Here is a 19,732-nt window from a genome sequence, read left to right as displayed (position 1 = left end):
TCACTTGAAGTGAACCTAATACTTGCGGGTATCTCTATACATCACTATGGCTTTCCCAATACCTTCACACTTGCCTCGCGTCGGGATCCCTCAGGATATATCTTCGCGGATCCTGTCCAAAGTTGGTTCCGCTTCGTCAAAGGAGCTGACAGCAGAGCGAGCGTCATCGTGGGTAGCAGAATTAGATGATTCCATCTCCCAAACCAAGGTGCGAGGTTCTCCGGTATCATTGTTGAGTCTAGTCCTGAACATAAAGATCTTATAGGCTAAGATTCATGAACGCGTGCAAGTTGACCTACCGTCATTCGACCGTCAACTTACTTCAGCGAAGTCTGTGCAAGACAGACTTACAGTTCTCACACACGGTATCGACGAACTTGACGCAGCTGTAACGTCGCCAAATGTACTACACCTTCTACACCAAATATCCTAGTCACTGACTTGTACGTGAAGGCAGGCCTTGTTCCCACTCTTCTTCGTGCGCTTGAGGCCCATTCGACCCTCGCCCAGCAAGCTCTCGACTCTGAAGTCACATATGAGGCCCTAGAGCATCTTCTTCGATGCAGACAGGAGTTTGACGCCCTTGATGGCTTGGTTTACGAAGGAAAGTTGCCTGAGGCCGTGGATGCCTGTCGGGATATCGAACGATTACTCGGGCATGCCCCTACGGCCCTTGCAAATAGTGACGCTATGGTGCAACTCAAGGTGAGTTCTTTGGCTCAGATGGTTTATATGGGCGTTAGCGGCAGGATTGACGAGTTGGGTAGGGCAAGTTCCGCGCTGTTAAGGACAGAACGGAAGAGCAACTCAGTGATGCTTGTTCCCGAGGAATCGTTATATCCCCTCATGAAATCAAAATTCGCCCGCACGTACAAGGTATCAATCTCGTGCAATCCTACCAGACTCAGCTTACTCATCTCACCTCTTATTCCATAGTCCGCCAATCGCAAACAACCCTCCCACTTTCATCCATCCTCAGTGCTTTCGCTCAACTATCACCTTCCTCACTCTCTCAACGGTTAAACACCATTCGCCGTGACCTAACTACGCACTATATCACATACATCGCCACGCAGCCCTCCTCCCTCTCCGTGACATCTTCTAATGATTTCACCACCAATACGGAATCGCAAACATTATCCATATTTCCGTCTCCGCCTAACACGGAAGATCGCTCGATTCGCCTCCAAAACATATCTCGACTCTTCGATTTCTTATCCGACCACCTTTTCCCTCTGGTTTCTTCCTCGGCAACTCAAACACCGGAAATGACGACCTTTCTCCCCTCTCTCGCAAAACCCCTCTCTCAAGCTCTTTTGCACAGTTTCCTCATCCCTCTGCTACCGTCATCACTTCAAACTTTACCCCAATTTTTGGTTTTGGTGAGGATGGCGATTGATATGGAAGAGATATACGTAGTGAAGATGTTAGGGACGGACGAGAGGGACAGAGAGGTGTTGACTTGGGCGAAAGGCGTGGCAGGACATTGGGAGAGGAAAAGGAGAGCAGAGGTGCTTGAGGTGGCGAGGGCTATCATCCTTACGGAGGAGGAAGGCGGTAGGGTCAGTGTTGAGCTGGAGGTTGAAGTTGACGTTGTCCCTGTTGGATCAGGAAAGAGTAACGATCTGGCCACGAATCTGGAGGCAGAGGTGGACGCTGGAGAAGAAGATGACGCTTGGGGTCTTGAGGGAGAACAAGCTCACGACGAGCCAGAGGAAATGAATGATGGAGGTGAGGGCGGTGATGGTTGGGGATTGGACGAGGATGAATCAGCGGAGCCGGAACAGACACCTGTCGCTTCACCTCTACCTCCTCCAAGGGAGGTTGATGACACTGAGGATGCTGGGGATGCATGGGGCTGGAATGACGATGAGGAAGAGCTCGCTGGGGCCGATGAAACTCTTTCAGCTTCCACCGAGCACAAAACAAATGGTAATGGTTATCACAACGGTGATGTGCCCCGCGAACAGCCCTCTGCTGAACCAGAACCAGACGCCGATCCTTGGGACGATGATCCTTGGGCTGAGTCCATATCCTCACCATCCTCACCTATCGCACCTATATCTGCTCCACCGCCACCGCCACACGTACCGGCTCCCATCTCAATAGTACCTGTGAAACGCGCGACACGATTGGAAAAGCTAGCCAATAAGGCCAAGGGTAGTCACCAGACAAATCCGAGTCAATCGTCGAACGGCTCAGAACCACCTCCACAGACACCGTCCAGTGTGGCTTCCGCTGCCTTCGTCCCCGCGCCACCGTCCACTCCCGTGAAGTCAACGCGCAAAGTCGAGACGAACAGGCCTAAGAAAATATCGGTACCTGTCAAGAGTCCGTCAGCCCCCGAGGTCCAGGTCGTAGTGCCACAGAAGGAGAAGGAGACGTATATGATTTCTGCGCGTGCTCGGTCTCTCGCGACCACAGCTCAGTCCATCTTGTCTGAAGGGCATCTCTTCTCCATTTCCGACCTATTCGATGCGGACCCGCTTTCGGGACTGTTTTGCTCGGAAGATAGGCGGAAGAGGGGTGCGGTGCTTGGACAGAGCGCGCCGAGCATGTTGGATTTGTGGCGTGCATTGTATCCTGTGAGATTCAAGAAGGAGTTAGATGCGGGACGGGACAGGGGGATGATTTTTGCCAACGACTGTGCGTATTTGGGGTCGTGCGCGAAGAGACTTTTCAAAGAAGGCGGGAAGGGTGATGAGTTTGAGAGGGAGAAGTTGATGGAGGCAGCGGAGAGGTTGACAGTACTTGGGGATAGCTGGTTTGAGGATACGGTTGTAAGCCTCTGTTCGTTCTATTACCTCAGTTTTTTTTGCTCAGAGATTTCGAACAGGAACGACAAAGACAGACTGTTGCGGACGGTTTGGCCGAGGCAGATGGATTTGTCGAGACTGGAGACCAAGAACGATTTGACGAGTGCGAAACTGCGGTGACCAGCGTGATGGGCCTCATACGTAGTGTTGCCAGGACGTGGAAGGTATGTTCTGACATATCGGACCAGTGCATAAAATATTAATAATCATACCTTTCATAGACCGTTTTGAACAAGACAAAGTATTTCAAGGCAACTGGCGCTCTCGTCGACGCTGCATTGTCCCATATGTTAGCCGACATATCGGCCTTGCCAGATATCACGGAGGTAGAGAGTCATAGGTTGAGTGAGCTCTGTCGAATCTTGAACGCGCTCGAGGGATTATTTATAGTGGAAGCAGAAGAGGTATGGTTCGATTTGACCGTCATTCTCCGAGCTTGCTGACCTCTGATCCTGCCTCTAGCCTTCGCTCGTCGTGGCCTACGTCCCTTCCTGGCTGAAATTCTCATACCTCTCCGAGCTACTTGTCAGTCTTCCCATTGCCGTCCTGTTTTCTCCTGGTTTATTGACCATTCGGTACAGGAAGCTTCTCTAGCAGACGTCGGCTACCTTTTCGACGAGGGCGCTTTGGTGGACTTTGAGATCGAAGAGTTGGTGCGATTAGTCAAGGCGCTTTTTGCGGATACACCACAACGGACTAGTTTAATTTCGAAGTTGATGGCTGGACATCCACAGCCTACTTCATAATATCTTGGTTTATTCTCGCTATCGTACTCTTTTGTTTTCATTGTGACTGCACACGACCTTTCATACATGTCAGCATCACCGTTATCAGGCAGTCCGTTCGAAATATGGAAGGATATGTTTTGGAACGAGGTATCAGGTGCTATGCGTTTGCGTTCGACGTCCTCGCTTTCATGAAAGCCCACATTTCACGCGAAAGCGAAGGAAAAGCAATGTACGATTGTGTAGATGAGCGAAATAAAAGCAAAATAGCAAGTAGATACAGATAGATGCATGCAAATTGACGACCAAAGCAGATTCAATGCGAAGAAAGGAACCCCGACCACACTCTCCCACTACTGTCCCGAAGCCTTGTTCTTAGTCCTCTCCGTATAAACCTCCATATCGATAGTGTTCTCCGCCAGATAGTGGTAAATGAGCACTTTCTCCTTTTGTCCGAACCTCCTCAGACGTCCAATCGCCTGTGTCATAGTAGCGTCGTAGACTTCTTGCGTCGGGGCTAGCAGGGGAGATAGGAAGATGGCATGGTTGGCGCACGTAAGATTGGCACCGGAGGCCGTCTCCTCTGCTAACGACAGGAGGAGGACCTTTTCTTTGCCCAGATTTTGGAACGCCTCGAGGTTTTTCGACTTCTGGCTGGCAGACCCCTTGATCTCGAGGAATTCGATGGAATGGTCTTTCAGCGCTTCGCCGACCTTCTTCATCAGGTCTTCGAACTGGATAAAGACTAGGACGCGTTCTTTCTTCTTGAGGATCGAGCTGTGGACAAATCTGGGTGTCAGCGTCAAGGATACCACCATTCATCATGCTGAAGAACGAACCGTATGAGAACGATGACCTCCTCTAGTTTGCGTCCATAGTGCTTGCCCTTCCCGTCCCGATCTTCATCGTCCACACCAAGCGTAGAGCCCCTCACGATATTCAGAAGACGAGCGGGACTGCCACAGTCGCCCTGCGCAGCGTACACGCAGGCTTCCTGCTCCGCACACTTCGTCACGCAAGACAGGCATCCCGCATGCCCGCAAGTCGAAAGCACCGCTATCTCATCCACTGGTACGCGATCATTCTTGCACATCGGGCAGGAAATGACCAATGGTTTCTCCCGTTGTTTTTGGAAGTCTCGCACGACAGTGAAGTAGCGATGCGAACGCACACGGGCCACAAGTTCCTTGGTGACTCGGCGAATGACGTGCGTATGTTCGCGGTGAGCCCAGATGGCCTCCCTCTTCTTCTCAGAAAGCGGCTCGTCTTTGCCCCCCTTGGGCTTTGATTTGACGGTGGACGTCCCAACATTCGCCTCGTCCAGAAGCGCAACGACGATATCCGTGGCTTCCCGATCGTCGATGCCCTTCGTGCGACAAACACGTACGTATTCACGGAAGGCAGATTCCTCGGGGACGGGGCCGAGCTCTTTCTCCTGCGAAAGGGCCTTCTTCAGACACTCGCGAAGATCCTTCTCGCATTCCTGTTGCTGGGCCTTGCGCTGCTGAACGATGATGTCACATGCCTTCATGGCGTTTTTGCTCGAGGTTTCGAGCTCGAAGTGCGCGCAGTGCTTGAGGAGTGCTTCGTGAGCCGTCCTGGATCATGAAGAGCCGACATGAGAACAAAATAAGGTCTCTCAAATGTACGCCACTTACTCGCTAGTACCAAGAGCTTTGGCCAAACGCTTGTCACGATCGCCTTCGGACTTCTTACCGCGTTTGATGTTCATGTCGAGGGCTTGGAGATGGTGCTCGAGCTCGAGGTATATAGCCCTCTCTGCCGCAGGAAGAGTACAGAAGGTCTCATTCGTCTCCCAAGGGATTTCGTCGATCTCAGCGATGTTCTGTGGAGTTCGTGAGCCTTCAACAATTATACGAGAACCGGGAAATAGCACTGACCTGGCGGACGAATCGATCTAGGAAAGTCTGGCCGATCATGTTGTGGCGATGAGCATGCCAATTGAGACTGTGGGTCTCCCGGAACGAATGGAACTTCTCGGCCGCTGTGGAGGTTCAAATCAGTATTGAGGCATTTAATCGGTGTGATCGGTCGCAATGTTCTACATACCCGTCTGGTCACGCAAACGTTTTTTGACTTCCTTAGATTGACTCTCCCCGTCGTCATCAATCCCAAGGTGCACGTCTAAGAAAGCAGCTATGGTCTTGACGGCAGCGAAGTCGTGAACGGGCGGGGTACCAGAGAGCACCCACCGACGATCCGCCGATTGTCGGGCAACGAGTGTCATCGCCACGGGCAACTTGTGAAGATAAGTGTACTCGTCGACGACCAATCTTGCGAAGTGGAACATTTCCAGTGGAGGGGCCTGCATCTCCTTCCAATCCTTCTTCGCCTTGCCCTTCAGCTTCCATGGGTCCTTCGTCTCGCGCAGTTCCTTTGGCTTCGTTTCCTTCGTCTCCCGCTTCCGCTTCTTCCCCGCGGCCGACGATGTAGTCTCTGCTGCTGATGAAGAGCCATCGACATCCATGGCATCGTCGTCGTCATCAGTAACTTTGCCTTTCTTCGGCTTGGCTTTGGGCGGTGGACGTTTGGGTGTTGCCTTCGCCTTCGCCTTGCCCTTCGCCTTGCTCTTGGGAACGTTGGAGTCCTCATCTTCCGGTTCAAAGTCATCCTCTTCGTCAGAAACGGCTTCGCTATCCTCCGGTACATCGCCATCATCTTCGTCAGTGGGTACGAATGCATCAGGAGAAACTGAGCGGCTGGTGGACGCTCCGGTCTTGCGCTTCTTCGTTTTGACGGGCACGTCGTCGTCGCTGTCAGAAGGAATGTAGTTGATGACCTTGGCTGACGCACGGCGCTTTCTTGGGCGAGGGGAATCTGAATCACTGGCTTCGTCCTTCTCTGACGACTCCGCTGTCTTCGACTTCGCCGCCTTGCGTGCCTCTGCCAGGGTGGGGACCTCTACATGGCTGAATCGTGCCGAAGATAGCAAGGGTCCGGCAGCAGGGACCTTGGCGTTGTTCGTTGTCTTCACTTCGACTTTCGACGAGGAGGCGGCTGCTTTGGAAGAGGACGCCATCGTTTTCGGCGCACTGGCCGTCTTCGATGAGGCGTTCGCATCGACAGTTTTCGCGATGCCCTTGATGCGCTTGGATGGCTGCATCGCCTCTTGCGTCTCTCGGTCTGGAAAAAATACAGAGTTCAGAGATTAGGCCGAGATGGCATAGTAGAAAGAACGTACCCTTCTTCCTAGCTTCCAGGATAGCGTCCATAACGGCAGCGGGGCCACGAGCTGGATCTCGCAGACGCTCTACTTGTTCGGCGAGGGCGGAAAGACTCTCGTCAAGGCGAGCATTGAGATAACGACCTTCTGTCTTTGGCAAAGAGCCTCCGGCGGCGAACGCCTCCAGATTCTCCAAGTAAATAGGGCTCTTGAGGAGGGTCGAAGCGATGATAATGATATCCGCGTCCATGACGTCCTGGACTGTCAGAGTGTTGATGTTCGCGACGGACGAGAGGACGACGACCTCGAGCTTGCCCTTGCCCATGAACTTCTGCACCTCACTGGCCCACTGTTTCGTCAGATGTCCAGGAACGACGACCAGAGTGGCGGAAGTACGGATCTTGCCAAACATGGGACCCTTTGCGTTCTCATCCTTGACCCTCTTCTTCACCTCCTTCATGGCACAGTCGATGAGACCGAGGGTAATGGCAGTCTTCCCATAACCGACTTGGTCAGCGAGGACCCCGCCGCGAACGTGAACAGATTGCTGGGCCCGACCTTCCGCACGCCAATTCAGAGGTTCGAGAATGGCCTCCGAGATCTCCTCTTCGACAAAAGGAGGGGCATCGTCCTCTTCTTGGGCGAGCATCCAATGGAGGGAGCGTTGCTGTTCAGGACGAAGTTTGAGGACGAAGTGAGGCGGTTGGGGATGTTCAGGGTCATTGCGATTGCTCGACAGCTTGAATTTAGGGAGGATAAGCTTCACGAGGGGCTTGAAATCGGTGTCCAATCTCCACGACACAGTTTGTGTCATACCAGCTCCGCGAGAAGGAAGACGAGAGCGCGCACGGTGGATGAGGGATGAGACGTTGAGTCCGATACGTAGGATGCCGACCGCGTTGTCGTCCAGTCTCAGTTGGGTGACGAACGGTGAAGGGCGCCCCTTGAGGCGTCGTTCGTATTCCCCGGCTTGATGGCTGTCTTCGAATGCCATGATCTTGTTGCCGACCTTTGTCCATTGGAGAGAAGGAGCATGGGGAGCGCAGCGTTCGCAGTTCACATGGCTGTCTGGAACAGCCACTACCTTCCAGTCCGAAAAGGCGCCATCGATATTCTTCACCCGCTCCGTGAGCCAAGACAACATCCTGAAGGTGGCCCGCTCCTCTATTGGCTCTACCTCCTTCCATGCGCCCGGCCATTCGGCGCCGGCCTGGTCGCCCAGGGGTATGTGGACGACGAGCAAGGCGTTGGCCGTCTGGCATGCGTCGTTACTGATTTCGATGTCGAGGTCCCCTTTGGGGACAGCATACTGGGCTTGCAAACCTGTAGACGACTAGAAGAAAAGCAAAGTCAGAATACGCCAAACAAAAGGTGCCGGTGTCTGTACCGACCTGGAGCTGAACATTAACTGTTGGGACATATCTCTGCGGAATGAAGCAGCGAACGCTTTCTTCGTGAGCCTTGTCGGACTGCCTCCACGAAGACGCGAAGCGGCCGACTATGGGTCTTGTTTCTCCGTATTCGAACCGCCGAATAGTAGTGGCGAACACGAAGAAATCATCTACTGGTTTCCCGCAGCGCGTCGGGTCCATCATGAGGAAGAGTGGGGGCTGGTCGGCGTCGCTGTCGACGGGGTCTTTCTTGTGGAGCGCGTTACAGGCCGTTCCGCACTTGTCGAAGAGGGTGTACGTCCCTGATATATCACGGTCAAAGAGGGGCACGTCCGCGTCTTCAACCGTGACCCGCAACTGGGAGTAAACTCGTTTCTCGGCATACTCGCCCAGAAGCCCCAGTTTCGCCTCCCAAGATCCCACAAGCTCACCAACTCCCTCCACCTTTACGCTCACCTCCGTGGTATGAGGCAGGGCGAATTCCCACTGTCCGGCCAAGAGTGCACCATTACAAACAAGACGACAAGCCGGATACATGAGAATTCGTCGTATCTCAGCGTTCGCGGGTTCCATGGGATCGGGTTTGGCGAAGAACAACCATTCTGGTCGCTTCGGGTGAAGATATAACTCGAGCCGACCTTTGGGCGATTCGTAGGTCGCGATCCACATGTCTTGGCGTTTGAGCTCGACGAATCGAAGTTCGAGTTGAGTTGCCTCAAAAACAGCGGTACTCCAGGCGGTCCATCGTTGATCGGGTATGGCGGCGGCTGCTTGGTCCTTCAGGTTATTCAACAGCTGAAGAGTAACAGCGGAAAACGAGAGGCTCATCGGAAGAAGGGATTTGAGGTCGAGGGCGAAAGAAGATGGGGAGAGACGGGGGTTCGCGGTCACGTCGATGATCTCGTAGTTGTGTTCGGGGCGGCCGCCACATTTAACGCAGGAAGTGGCGCCACAGTCCTTGCAACGCATCAGCTGCCGCTCCGTGATGTCCTTTCGCCCTTCGCAAGCGCATAGACGAGCACTTTTGAGAGCATCTTCAAGGATTAGAGGAAGAGATCGCTCCGTGGTCTTGAGAAGGTCCAGAGGTTTTTCGGCAAGCTGGTCTTCGCGAGAGATGTGGTCCTCCACCGACACATCCGCAGGTACGTCGACGTCCATAGCGTCGGAGTTCTGTTCGACATCGACTTTCATGCCGTTATGCTCCTCGTAGGTCTGGCGGTCATCGCCGTCCTTCAACAATTTCTTGCCAAGTATCAACGCCGCGAGCATCGCTGTCCCGACCACCGTGGTCGACATAGCATTGCCAGCCAAGTCGGCGAGTTGGTCTTCGGTCTCGCGAGTCAACAACAACCCTTCGTGTGGAAGACCTTGCATGCCCAATGCTTCGACTCCAACCATAGGTCCGCCTCGATTGGTGATGTACGCGATCATGGATGGCGTCAGGCAGGGGCAGATTCCAACTCGATTGGAACCAATTGTACGGTCGACGTTCTGAGACAAGTTCCAAACGCCGCTGCGTAATGTTTGAACATCAGCATTCGCAAATGATATACAATAGAAGAAAATATACCTTTTGAACGAGGGGTCGATACCATCCTTGGCCGCACGAAGCGTGCTGATATCCATCAAGTCTTTCACGCGTTCCACCTGACTTTGTGTCCAGTCCGCCCACCCAAAGTCCATCATCTTGCACGCACCGCCTACCCGATCACGAGTGAGCAGGATCCTGCTGGTTGAAGAGTGAAAACTTACCTTCGTCCCAATTAGTCAACGGACGTTTAGGGCCTAACGCCTCTTCCAGCCGAGCACGCTGGTGACGCGACTCGCATCTTCCCCAGTCGGTCCGACCCGTCTTCCTATCTTGACCATTGTAACTCTCTTGAACGAGCTTTTCCCGCGCCTGGTGAATACGAGGGTCGTCCGACGCCAACAGGAAAGCGTCGAGGGAGGCCGAGGCTTCGCGTCGGTATTGAATCATGGCCTTGACCCATTTCTCAGGGATGGAGGAGTTTGCCTTATTGACAGCGACCATATATCCGCGAGTACGGGTGTGAGGAATATAGTATAATTTGGTGTCGAGGCGGGTGGACTTGGCGCTATAGTTGATCTTCTCGAACTTCTTCTCGACGAGCTGCCACGGCGCAGAGCAAACGTTCTCGAGGATGACGATGGGGGGTCGATGCTTTTGCACCCACTGGAGCATACCGTGAAATGTACGGCCAGACTCACCGCCATCGTCGATGTCCTTCTTCTCGTTGTTGAGATTCGAGTAGTCCACACATGAGGTTCCTGCGACGAGGATATCGACGTCTCCGGGTACAGGCACTAGAGAACCGTATGCTGTATGGCTGCGAAAGTGTAAGCCTTGCAACATGATCGACATATTGTGGATGGACGTACGCAAAGTCATTCCCAAGTTCACAAACGTCTCGAAACAGAAGTGGAGGCGAGAAGTTCCTCTCAATATAGGCCTGCTTGAAAGGTACGATTTCGCAGGAAAAGACGTGCTCCATTTCCAGCTCAATGCCATGCTGTTCACGGATCGCCCTCTGAATGAGACCGAAGGCAAGCAGAGGAGACTCCGTGCCAGAGCACATGGTGGCAACCCGGAGTTTACGACCCTTGACGTGTTTCGCGATGTCGACGATGTCCGGTATACGCCTGACGATGTCGGCAAAGATGGCAGGGATGTCGGAGATGGGGGGATCAGAGGAGTCATCTGGGGCAATCTTGCCATCCTTTTTGTTGGTCGCGTCCGCCTCGACCTCGACCTCAGCCTCGACGTCATTGTCAGCATCGACGTCCATTTCGGCGTCGGACGCTGGAGCATCATCAGGCTCTGTAGCCTTTCCGCCCTTAAAGAACGAGTTGAGAGTAGTCTGTTTACCGCTGGCCTTCTTCGCCATGACGGTGGTGAGGAAAGAGATAAATGGCGCTGAAACAACGCGCTCGCGTCCTCATTTGTGAGAACCGTGACAGACGCGAAGCGTCACACTCTCCCACGTGCCTCAGGTTCCGATCAACGGCGTGACGAGTCGGAAGTACCTTGCTGCTCGCCACTAACTCGCCACACTCCAGCGAAGATCAGTCAATCTTGTAAATATCGCTATTATGGGCCTTTCGGATATCATATTTCGATTCAAGGCGAAGGCTGAATCAGTTTTCGGAGAAGATGCATTCGATTGGGCGGACCGCTCCTATATAATCGACTGGTACGTGCATGCATTCCCGCTCTTCCGAAATACTATCCTCGCAGTCTCAACAAAAAATACAGTCGCAGCGTACACTGACTCAGATGGACAGGATTGTCGTTGGCGTTCTTATGGTGCTAGCTTCTGCGATAGAGAGATTTCAGGTCTATGAACGAGATTTCTCCCCGGATGATCCTACAATCAGCCACAAAAAAACTAAACAACAGTATGTCGGCGGCGTTTCTAATGTAATTAACGACGACCCTCGGACTAAAACTGTGGGGGTTAAATTTCAGAATCTCCGGCAGCACGAATGCCATGATCGCTATAGCTGTACCCCTTGTTGTTGTAGGACTATCGGGCGTATTCAGACGATCTCTCGGCGAAATACATCACGGTTTCCTGGCAACATTTGCTGGCAGGTCTGTTGCGGCTCTGTATTCGCGCTACATCGTGTCTATAGCAATCCCTCTAAACCACATCGCAGGGGACTTTCGGACTTGGTAACGGAAGGCCTGAAGAACAGAGTCGGTGAAGATTGTTATCTTCCCATCCCCAAGGTGCTAGCTCATTGATTCTCACAACTAGGTCGTCTACGCCCTGACTTCCTCTCACGGTGTAAGTGGGACGCTGTGGCCGCAGCTTGTACTGGGTAAGTGAGAGATGTAGACGGCTTGGTGTCATCGTAGTAGACTTAAGCATACTGCAGGAAACACGACCAGGTAAACGACGGACGGCGATCCTTTCCCTCTGGACATTCTTCGACTGCATGGGTGGGTATGACCACGGTGTCTTTATTTCTGGCCGGAAAGACAGCTGCATGGTGTTTTAATACACCAGCACCAGCAAGGTCCATCATTGGAAGTCGTATGTCCCGTCTGGTTATCACTTTCCTACCTCTGTCTTTCGCGATTTGGGTTGCCGTATCTCGTGTCGAGGATTATGTAGGTTCTTCTCTCCGCTTTCTACGACACCACATTGACAAACCTCGTCAGAGACATCACAAGGAAGATGTCATCGTCGGCAGCTTTATTGGGGCTTCATCCTCGCTGCTCATATATTTAATGTACTGGCCCAACCCATTCTCTGCATCGAGCTTTGCTCCGGGTGTAATGGGTAGACCGAGAGCGGTGTACGGAACGTACGCTCGCAGTAGAGAGATCGGTGGATATGAGCTTTCGAGTATGGAGCCGGACTCTGTGTAGGATTACAATGAAATGAAGCTCTGGAATAGTGAATAAATCTGCCTACAAAACCACACCGTCGTCATGACGCGCTCGCGCGCACAAACTTCCACTTGCCTTCCACTCTCTGCATACTCCCCTTCGAGCCTACTTGTTCTCCACCCCCACCTCCTTCACTAATGGCCCCGTTCCCATCCTGTGCACTTGTGTCTACAGTGACTTCGTAAGGATTGCCCCCATTGGTCTGACCCCATTGTTCATGGTTTCGGACGTTGCCGTTCCCATATCCTCCGCCTTGCGAAGCGAACTCGTTCCCTCTGACGCCCATCGTTGTATCTCCCATCCCCAAATCGTAATCTCCTCCACCTCCTACCCAGCCAGCTTGTCCCATCCATCCCCCGTACATCATAGCCGCCTGATTAGCCATTGCCGTCGCGCTCATCACGAATGTCATGAGCTCCTCTTGGGAGGGCAAAACGCCATGCGTAACCTCCCACGCCTTTCCTAGCGCTTCCCACGAAGCCGGCGCGCTAAAATCGCAATTTAAAATGTCGAATGATTCCAGTCCGACAGCACCAGGTGCGACTCGAGGCGGAACGGACATGGTCGAAGACGAAGAGTTGGATGTGGACGTCGATGCCTCGGGCTGGTCTCCGTCGGATTGAGTGGATCGTGGTGCGGTGGTTCGCCGTGGTGAGCGAGGGCTTCCTTCGACGCTCGCTTTCAATGTGGGTGGTGGTGGTGACTCGTCGGACGGTCTGATATCTCTACCAAACTCATCTTTGCCGACAGAATTTGAGGAGGGTGGCTCGACGGGGGACACCTCGAGAGCCGCCAAAGTTGGTCTGTGGGGAGGACTGTATGGTTTTACATCTCTCCTGCGTCCAGACGAGTAACTACTCCGAGGGCTTCGGGAACGGCTCGACCGCACTCTACTGCGATCAAGTTCTTCCCTCGGTCGCCCTCTTTGGAAGCGATCACGATTCCGGTCCTCCTGCCAACCCCCTCCTCGCCCTCGACCTCGAAAACCTCCACGGTCACGGTCTACAGGATACGAGTGATTCTCTCCGTATTGATCTGAGTAATTGCTACGCGCAGTATGCCCATATGATGGCGACCCAGGGACGTTTCGACGTGGGTCAGCGTAGTCAGCCCGATTGCCCGATGGGTTATGTTGACCTTGAAATGTTGGCGGGGTAGGTGGAGAATGCGAAGGAGCGAAAGCAGGCTGCTGTGGTACATGTGAAAACGGAAAAAGTTGTGCTACATTCGTGCTCTGCGTCAATTGCTGGAGCAGAGTATGCTGATTGGGCGCGTGGCCATGTTGGGCCGATGCAGGGAGTGGCACAGGTGGACCGGTATTTGCGCTTGTTTGGCTAAATTTAATACTCAGTAACAGTCCTCGTGCATGTTTGGAACCATAAATACTCACCCCGGTGGCGGCGCTCCATTCGAGTTCGATACTTGTGTCAAGAGTGCGAGAAGAGTTGCTTGTAATGCGGGATCGACAGTTGTAGGCGCTGTTGAGGCTTGGACGGGAGCCGGTATCGGTGGCGTTGTCGCCGGTACAAGCGATTGTGGCCGGATCGCTGCCGGCGGTGTGGCGGATGGAGTGCTGCCTGAAGCTGGAAGGGGCAGTAGAAACAGACCAGAGTTTATTTCAGTTATTTGTCTCACTTCCTCAAGCAAACGACATAGGGTAAAGCAAGTCCACGGTTGATATTGCGCGGCAAAGAAAGAGGTAAACTTAGCGAACAAAACCGGATCATGATATGCACCTTTATCCCCTGTACCGTCACTCGTAGCCTTCAATACATCCGACAACCTCTTTAAAACACTCGACGAAAAGGTGTTGCCCTTTGTCCATATGTCCAGGACCTTCTTTGATTTTTCCTATAATTCACAGCGAGGGAGGGAACAGAAGAGTTAGGATCTTGCTTCGCTCCCGAGCGATTCCAGATACGAGGGAGAGGGATTGTCAACGAATACGATTGTCATGTGACTCGACGCGAGAGTGGCTGAAAACCTATTCGTAAACACGCGAAGGTCGAAATATGCAGCGTACGCGAGCCAGACACGAGCCACGCGAGACAAGATGACCCGCTTGTATCCTTTACCTGCTAGACATTACTAGAAGGCGTAGCGAACTACAACCTGGTCTATACCCGCCTACTTTTTTCCGCCCTACAACATCGGGCAACTGCCTACAGACAGATTCTGTGATGGACAGGACCAATCGACTACAACGTAGATCTACTAAGTCAGTATGAGATGCATCACTGACCTTTCCTTCTGAGCCTGCAGACGTGACAACATCTTGAAAAACTCCGTCAAGAATGCCATCAAGTTTAAGCAAGAACGTCGCGCAGTTGCCTGGGACAGTGGACATATCACCAGTGAGCTTTTTCTTGGTGGCACGACTACGAGCCGCCCGCGCCAATGCGTCTATGGCATAGAGGCTCGAAACCTTCGCCGAAGCGGGAAGCACTTTGTGCATCCGATACAGAGAAGCCACCAGTTGTGTGTCATCCTACAGTGGGAGAAGAGGAGCGAAGGTTTTGAAGCGTAAGCTCAAGCAAACCATCGAACGGATATGGTGAAACCAGCGAAAAGGACAGTCACGCACTGTCATGAGGCCCATAGCCAGGTCGGTCAAATTCGTTACTTTTGATCCAGACAATCGCTTCGCGCAAACAGCCTCCTTGAACGCCGCCTCAAACTTCTAAGATAGCATGAACGACTGATGAGGATATGAAGGGAAGCATTGAGAGTTTGTCCGCCACGCACCTCATGAGAACCCATCCAGCCTGAGATTAGCGTACAGCAATCAAACCAGTACAGAGATACAATTCACTGCGGAAACACAATTCGCAAGAACAAAGTTGGGAAAGCAGGGAGACGTGTTGGGGACGTTGAAGAGAGAGTCCGAGAGACCTCACAGAAGATGTCGCACGACGCCCCACTGGCTTTCCTTTCTTGGCCTGTCCGGCACGGCGGCAACGCACCTCTCCGCTGTGGCACTGTGGCCCAAAAGCAGAGGCCATAACATGAACTAGGGAAGCTCCACATGCTGTGGCACTGACCTTGCTTGAGAGACCTCTTCTGACAATGGCATATCTACCAATGCTCAATATTTATGTGCACTTTATTTGCAGTAGCAACTTTGTTAGCGATACTGCAGAGTATTCAGGGCCGGAAATTACTTCTGGATGGTCACGCAAGAGTCGCGCCACAGATGGTTCTTCTTGGCTCGCAAACTCGTATTCAACTCGTATTAGAGGCAGCCTTTAAATCTGCACAATACATCCACGTTCCGATGGCCACTGATGTCAGGTTTCTTGCTTCGCTGACCGCAGCAGCGCCTCGAAGCGTACGTAGGCCTCAGGAGAAGCATCGGCCTGATTCATTGTGGCGTCGATAGCCCTTCAGGCCTGAGCGCGTTGCGCAGATATCGAGCATACTTTCGCGAAACATGCTGGGCATGTACAAAAACTGTATAGCCAGGGCAAATAGAAATTGCTCCGTCCTGATGATGGTAATCAAGTGCGCGATTGCATTGAGTGAGGGGTGCCACAGATATGTGAGAAAAGCTTACGCAAACTGTTTGGCTTTGTGTGCGAAAAAGTCGCTCAGCCACAATTACCGGGGTGGGAGAGACCTTGCAAGCAAGGTGACTTTCCAAGATAATATCAGGTGTCCACTCTCAAACCACCCTGGTATATTATACATAGCCGCAACAGCTTAAAGCTACAGATGAAATACATTGAGCCGGCTATCCCAGCTACAACTAGCTAGAACGCCTTCCTCGTACAGAGACCAGGCACAACCCACGACAAACTCAGTATGCGAATCATGTATATGTATTAGATGCGTCCGGTCGGGAGGTGGATTGGTAGTCCATCTAAACGGCAAGTAATGAGTGCTTTGCCCTTGTACGCGAGATGAGAGACTCACACTCGACAGGTCATATCGTAGGACGAACTAGCCAACATATCCGCCCGATGTGGACTCCACTGGACCTTCCTCACTGCATATTCGTGTCCAAGAAGCTGACTCTCGCAAGCACCGCCAACAGCGCCGCCATCAGACAGTCCATCTGGTGGTGCGTCTAGCTTCACCATCCGGCAATCCCATACCCGAACCATCTTGTCCACGCCAGCACTTGCAAGAACAAATGGTCGGTATTTGTTCCAGTCCAAAGCAAGGACCTCCCCTCCTGATGCGGGTACAGTCAACGCCGCTGCTGAGAGCGGTGCGGTGAAACTGTTCGTTTGTGGTGAGAATGCAGGAGACCGGAGGTCAAAAATCTTGACGGTCCCGTCCGTCGAGCAAGTTGCCACAACATCAGGTTGATGCGGCGAGAAGAGTGCCTGATAGACGCAGGAGTGGTGTGCTTGAAGTGTTAGCAGGGAGCGCGGGCGATCCGGGGTCCACTATTGAAGGATGCGTGAGTTATGAGGATGGCTGTCACACAATACTGCCTTACTAGTTTAACCATCCCATCCCAAGAACACGATATGAATTGATCCTTCTTAATATTCGACCAGTCCAGGCAGAACACCTCTCGCGTATGTTCATGCCATGATAAAATGGGATAATCCTAGACATCCTTCCCGTGCCAAATCTGAGCATGGGTGATAGTGAATTTATGGACAAAGACGCACATTGAGCATGATATCCCAAAGCTTGATTGATCCATCTCCTGAGGCTGAAACGAGCTGATTCTCATGAATTTCTGACCATGCGATATCGTATAAACCATCTTGAGTCTCGTAGCTATGTCACATCTATCACTACTCGTGATGAGGTAGAACAGAGATTCGCTACGCACTATCTGTCCAGGCTGATATTTGGAGCACCGTTGGGTCCAGGGTTTATAGATGCGAGATGAAGGCGTCCGTTGCCCACAAGACCGTAGTTAGCGGCTGATGCGATGGCAATCCTACCAGGACGAAAGGGAGACCATGCAACATTGTAATGAGCGAATCCTGGAGTTTGGAGAACAGCAGGAGGAGCACGAGCAGGATTCATGATGACCTGGATAGTTCAAAGTCTAGTTGTAGCCAGTCGTGTCGATGTATGGCAGTTTACTAGGGTGCATAAAAGACTGAGATTTCGTGGAGAAGCAGAATGTGGCTGGCGCAGGTTGGCGCCAACACTGTAGTACTTATGCCGGATGTGGCGAACGACATGAAGAAGAGAGTGGCCCAAGGGATGAGTAATGAGAGTCTCCGTCCCCACCATCCCTCACACGGTCGTCTCGTCGGGGGTCCCTATTCCGCCAGCTGAAGCTATAGAACGAATATCTACGTTTCTTCGACCAGGAAATGTTGCGGTGCTAACTGGAGCTGGTGTGAGCGTCGACTCAGGCGTTAAGGCCTATCGAGGAAAAGATGGGCGGTACATGAATCCGAACTATAAGTACGAAGCTTTCGCATGCTATGTAATATTTTCCTCACTGTTTTACCATGCTACCGACAGACCTATATTTGTATGCATGATTTCTGAGAACGCCCTCTAGGGCAATAACTCATTTAATTCGACACTAGTATCACCAATTAATGGAGAATGGCCCTCGTGGTCACGCGTACAGGTGCGCTTGTTCTCGTATCTTCGGTGTGAGGTTGTCCTGCTCACTATTCGCAGACAGCGTTACTGGTGAGAATCGCTTCGGCTGGGACAAGTCTTTGTTATCCTAAGAGTCGCGGTCTCTAGGCTTCGAAGTTATATTGGTTACCCTCCTGTTCGAGACACCCTCCCGAACACAACACACTTCGCCATTGCCGCCCTCCAGCACTCAAAGAATGTGATAAACCTAATCACTCAGAATGTGGATGGGTTACACCACAAGGCAGTCAAGCATGTGTGGGATAGCAGAACGGTACAGGACAGCATACTTGAGCTGCATGGCACGCTTCATGTGAGGCCTGTCTTTAGTGCGCGGAGCGTCCATCATTGCATTCATGCGTTCTGAACACCGTTGCTTGACAGAGAGTACATTGCAAATTTGGCCATGGATTTGATCGCGATCAATTTCAAGAATGGCTCGGTGATGCCAATCCGGAGTGGAAGGCGTATATGGACGACATGGAGAAGACAGGGCAGAAGCCCAAGACGAATCCAGACGGAGATGTCAGTAGGCCCCTTTCTGTATATGCTGTCCTCTATGCTGATCCCGATGCTCTAGGTTGCCCTAGAGGGAGTGTCATACGATAATTACGTCGTCCCGGGCTGTCCAGGCTGCCTCAGCGAAGGTCGACGGAACAACGTCGTAAGGCGTTCCCCTCGCACTTGAACTCGCGAGGTATCTAATCGAAGGGACCCCTCTACAGATAAAACCGGATGTCATATTCTTCGGGGAATCCATCGGGCAAGAAGTGCGGGACAGAAGGCACGCCCCCTCTATCATATCGCCGCTCACCACTCTTTTGTTGACTCGGACATTGGGCTAATCATTTCCAGTTACCGAATAATCAACGAGTGCGATCGCCTATTCATCATCGGTACCACATTAGCAACATACTCTGCCTTTCGGTTAGCGTTCCTCCTTTTTGATTGCTGCCAGATCTTTTAGCTGAGATGACCGTGTACGAAGACTTCTGAAGCACGCTATGGAGCTGAAGAAGCCCGTGCTCCTGTTGAATGTAGGTCCGACTCGAGCAGATAGCATCCCAGGCATAGACAAGATCGAAATTCCCAGCGGGCAGATCCTGCGGGAAGTCGTACGAAACGTCCTGTAAGCTTCGTCCCACATCATATGGCTTTCCTGTAGCGACCTTTCACTCAAACATGACATTCGCATCTTCCCACAGAGGCACGCGGGCGACATACGATCCTTCCATCCGCGAGATGCTCGAGAGTGGGATCGTCGACCCTCCGACTGACGAAGGCTATGGCGACGGAACGCAGGCAAACGCACCACTGAACGCTGTTGCTGCCGCTGCTGCAAGGGGTCCATGAGACCGCGTTATCGCAAACCGTGTAGTAATTCGTCAGACGGTTGTCTCCTTAGAAATGTTATCTGTATCCTGATCGTGTTCACTGCATCCAGCGACTCCCTGCGAACCGCCTACGTGGGTCGAAGTAGTGAGAAGCTGGACATCCTGACGACACACTAAACAGCCAGGCTCTAAGCTCCAATGATGATTCCAAGGAAGGCACCAGTCAAACAGAACTTAACAGAACTTATAACAGCACTAGCATATGCACAGTATGGTACCGAAGCTATCAGACAAATATAG

General features: G+C 52.4%; 6 protein-coding genes across 6 annotated transcripts; 3 read left to right on the top strand and 3 right to left on the bottom strand.

Moving 5' to 3' along the window:
- Positions 1-46: 46 nt before the first annotated feature.
- STEHIDRAFT_157109 (uncharacterized protein) lies at positions 47-3,562 on the top strand (the record flags this gene model as incomplete). The annotated part of the gene is made up of 9 exons (XM_007304376.1): positions 47-208; positions 266-388; positions 454-705; positions 768-876; positions 937-2,780; positions 2,837-2,980; positions 3,038-3,220; positions 3,279-3,341; positions 3,398-3,562. The coding sequence occupies 9 exons, from the start codon at positions 47-49 to the stop codon at positions 3,560-3,562; spliced, it is 3,045 nt and encodes a 1,014-aa protein (XP_007304438.1).
- Positions 3,563-3,786: 224 nt separating this feature from the next.
- STEHIDRAFT_79441 (uncharacterized protein) lies at positions 3,787-10,998 on the bottom strand. Its single transcript, XM_007303996.1, has 10 exons — positions 10,517-10,998; positions 9,869-10,464; positions 9,687-9,816; positions 8,117-9,629; positions 6,744-8,058; positions 5,612-6,685; positions 5,443-5,546; positions 5,200-5,387; positions 4,381-5,139; positions 3,787-4,318 (listed from the first exon to the last, which is right to left on the bottom strand). The coding sequence occupies exons 1-10, from the start codon at positions 10,921-10,923 to the stop codon at positions 3,895-3,897; spliced, it is 6,510 nt and encodes a 2,169-aa protein (XP_007304058.1). The 5' UTR covers positions 10,924-10,998; the 3' UTR covers positions 3,787-3,894.
- A 229-nt stretch (positions 10,999-11,227) lies between these two features.
- Positions 11,228-12,512, top strand: STEHIDRAFT_57468 (lipid phosphate phosphatase 1; the record flags this gene model as incomplete). Its single annotated transcript, XM_007303924.1, has 7 exons — positions 11,228-11,328; positions 11,420-11,533; positions 11,604-11,729; positions 11,795-11,838; positions 11,896-11,959; positions 12,017-12,251; positions 12,303-12,512. The coding sequence occupies 7 exons, from the start codon at positions 11,228-11,230 to the stop codon at positions 12,510-12,512; spliced, it is 894 nt and encodes a 297-aa protein (XP_007303986.1).
- Positions 12,513-12,573: 61 nt separating this feature from the next.
- STEHIDRAFT_131362 (uncharacterized protein) lies at positions 12,574-15,293 on the bottom strand (the record flags this gene model as incomplete). The annotated part of the gene is made up of 6 exons (XM_007304375.1): positions 12,574-13,867; positions 13,924-14,116; positions 14,270-14,384; positions 14,776-15,021; positions 15,118-15,213; positions 15,279-15,293. The coding sequence occupies 6 exons, from the start codon at positions 15,291-15,293 to the stop codon at positions 12,574-12,576; spliced, it is 1,959 nt and encodes a 652-aa protein (XP_007304437.1).
- Positions 15,294-16,188: 895 nt separating this feature from the next.
- Positions 16,189-17,635, bottom strand: STEHIDRAFT_97593 (WD40 repeat-like protein). The gene is made up of 5 exons (XM_007304374.1): positions 17,323-17,635; positions 17,156-17,267; positions 16,978-17,091; positions 16,446-16,924; positions 16,189-16,392 (listed from the first exon to the last, which is right to left on the bottom strand). Exons 1-5 carry the CDS (start codon positions 17,520-17,522, stop codon positions 16,239-16,241), a joined length of 1,059 nt encoding a protein of 352 aa, XP_007304436.1. The 5' UTR covers positions 17,523-17,635; the 3' UTR covers positions 16,189-16,238.
- A 77-nt stretch (positions 17,636-17,712) lies between these two features.
- STEHIDRAFT_168710 (DHS-like NAD/FAD-binding domain-containing protein) lies at positions 17,713-19,596 on the top strand (the record flags this gene model as incomplete). The annotated part of the gene is made up of 11 exons (XM_007304373.1): positions 17,713-17,912; positions 17,973-17,982; positions 18,041-18,084; positions 18,138-18,149; positions 18,207-18,411; positions 18,483-18,623; positions 18,679-18,762; positions 18,824-18,882; positions 18,954-19,025; positions 19,087-19,227; positions 19,304-19,596. 11 exons carry the CDS (start codon positions 17,713-17,715, stop codon positions 19,449-19,451), a joined length of 1,116 nt encoding a protein of 371 aa, XP_007304435.1. The 3' UTR covers positions 19,452-19,596.
- Between the last annotated feature and the right edge of the window lie 136 nt (positions 19,597-19,732).

Source organism: Stereum hirsutum (assembly GCF_000264905.1).
Source record: "Stereum hirsutum FP-91666 SS1 unplaced genomic scaffold STEHIscaffold_7, whole genome shotgun sequence".
In the NCBI taxonomy this organism is placed as follows: domain Eukaryota; kingdom Fungi; phylum Basidiomycota; class Agaricomycetes; order Russulales; family Stereaceae; genus Stereum; species Stereum hirsutum.
This window is presented reverse-complemented; position numbering and strand designations above follow the sequence as displayed.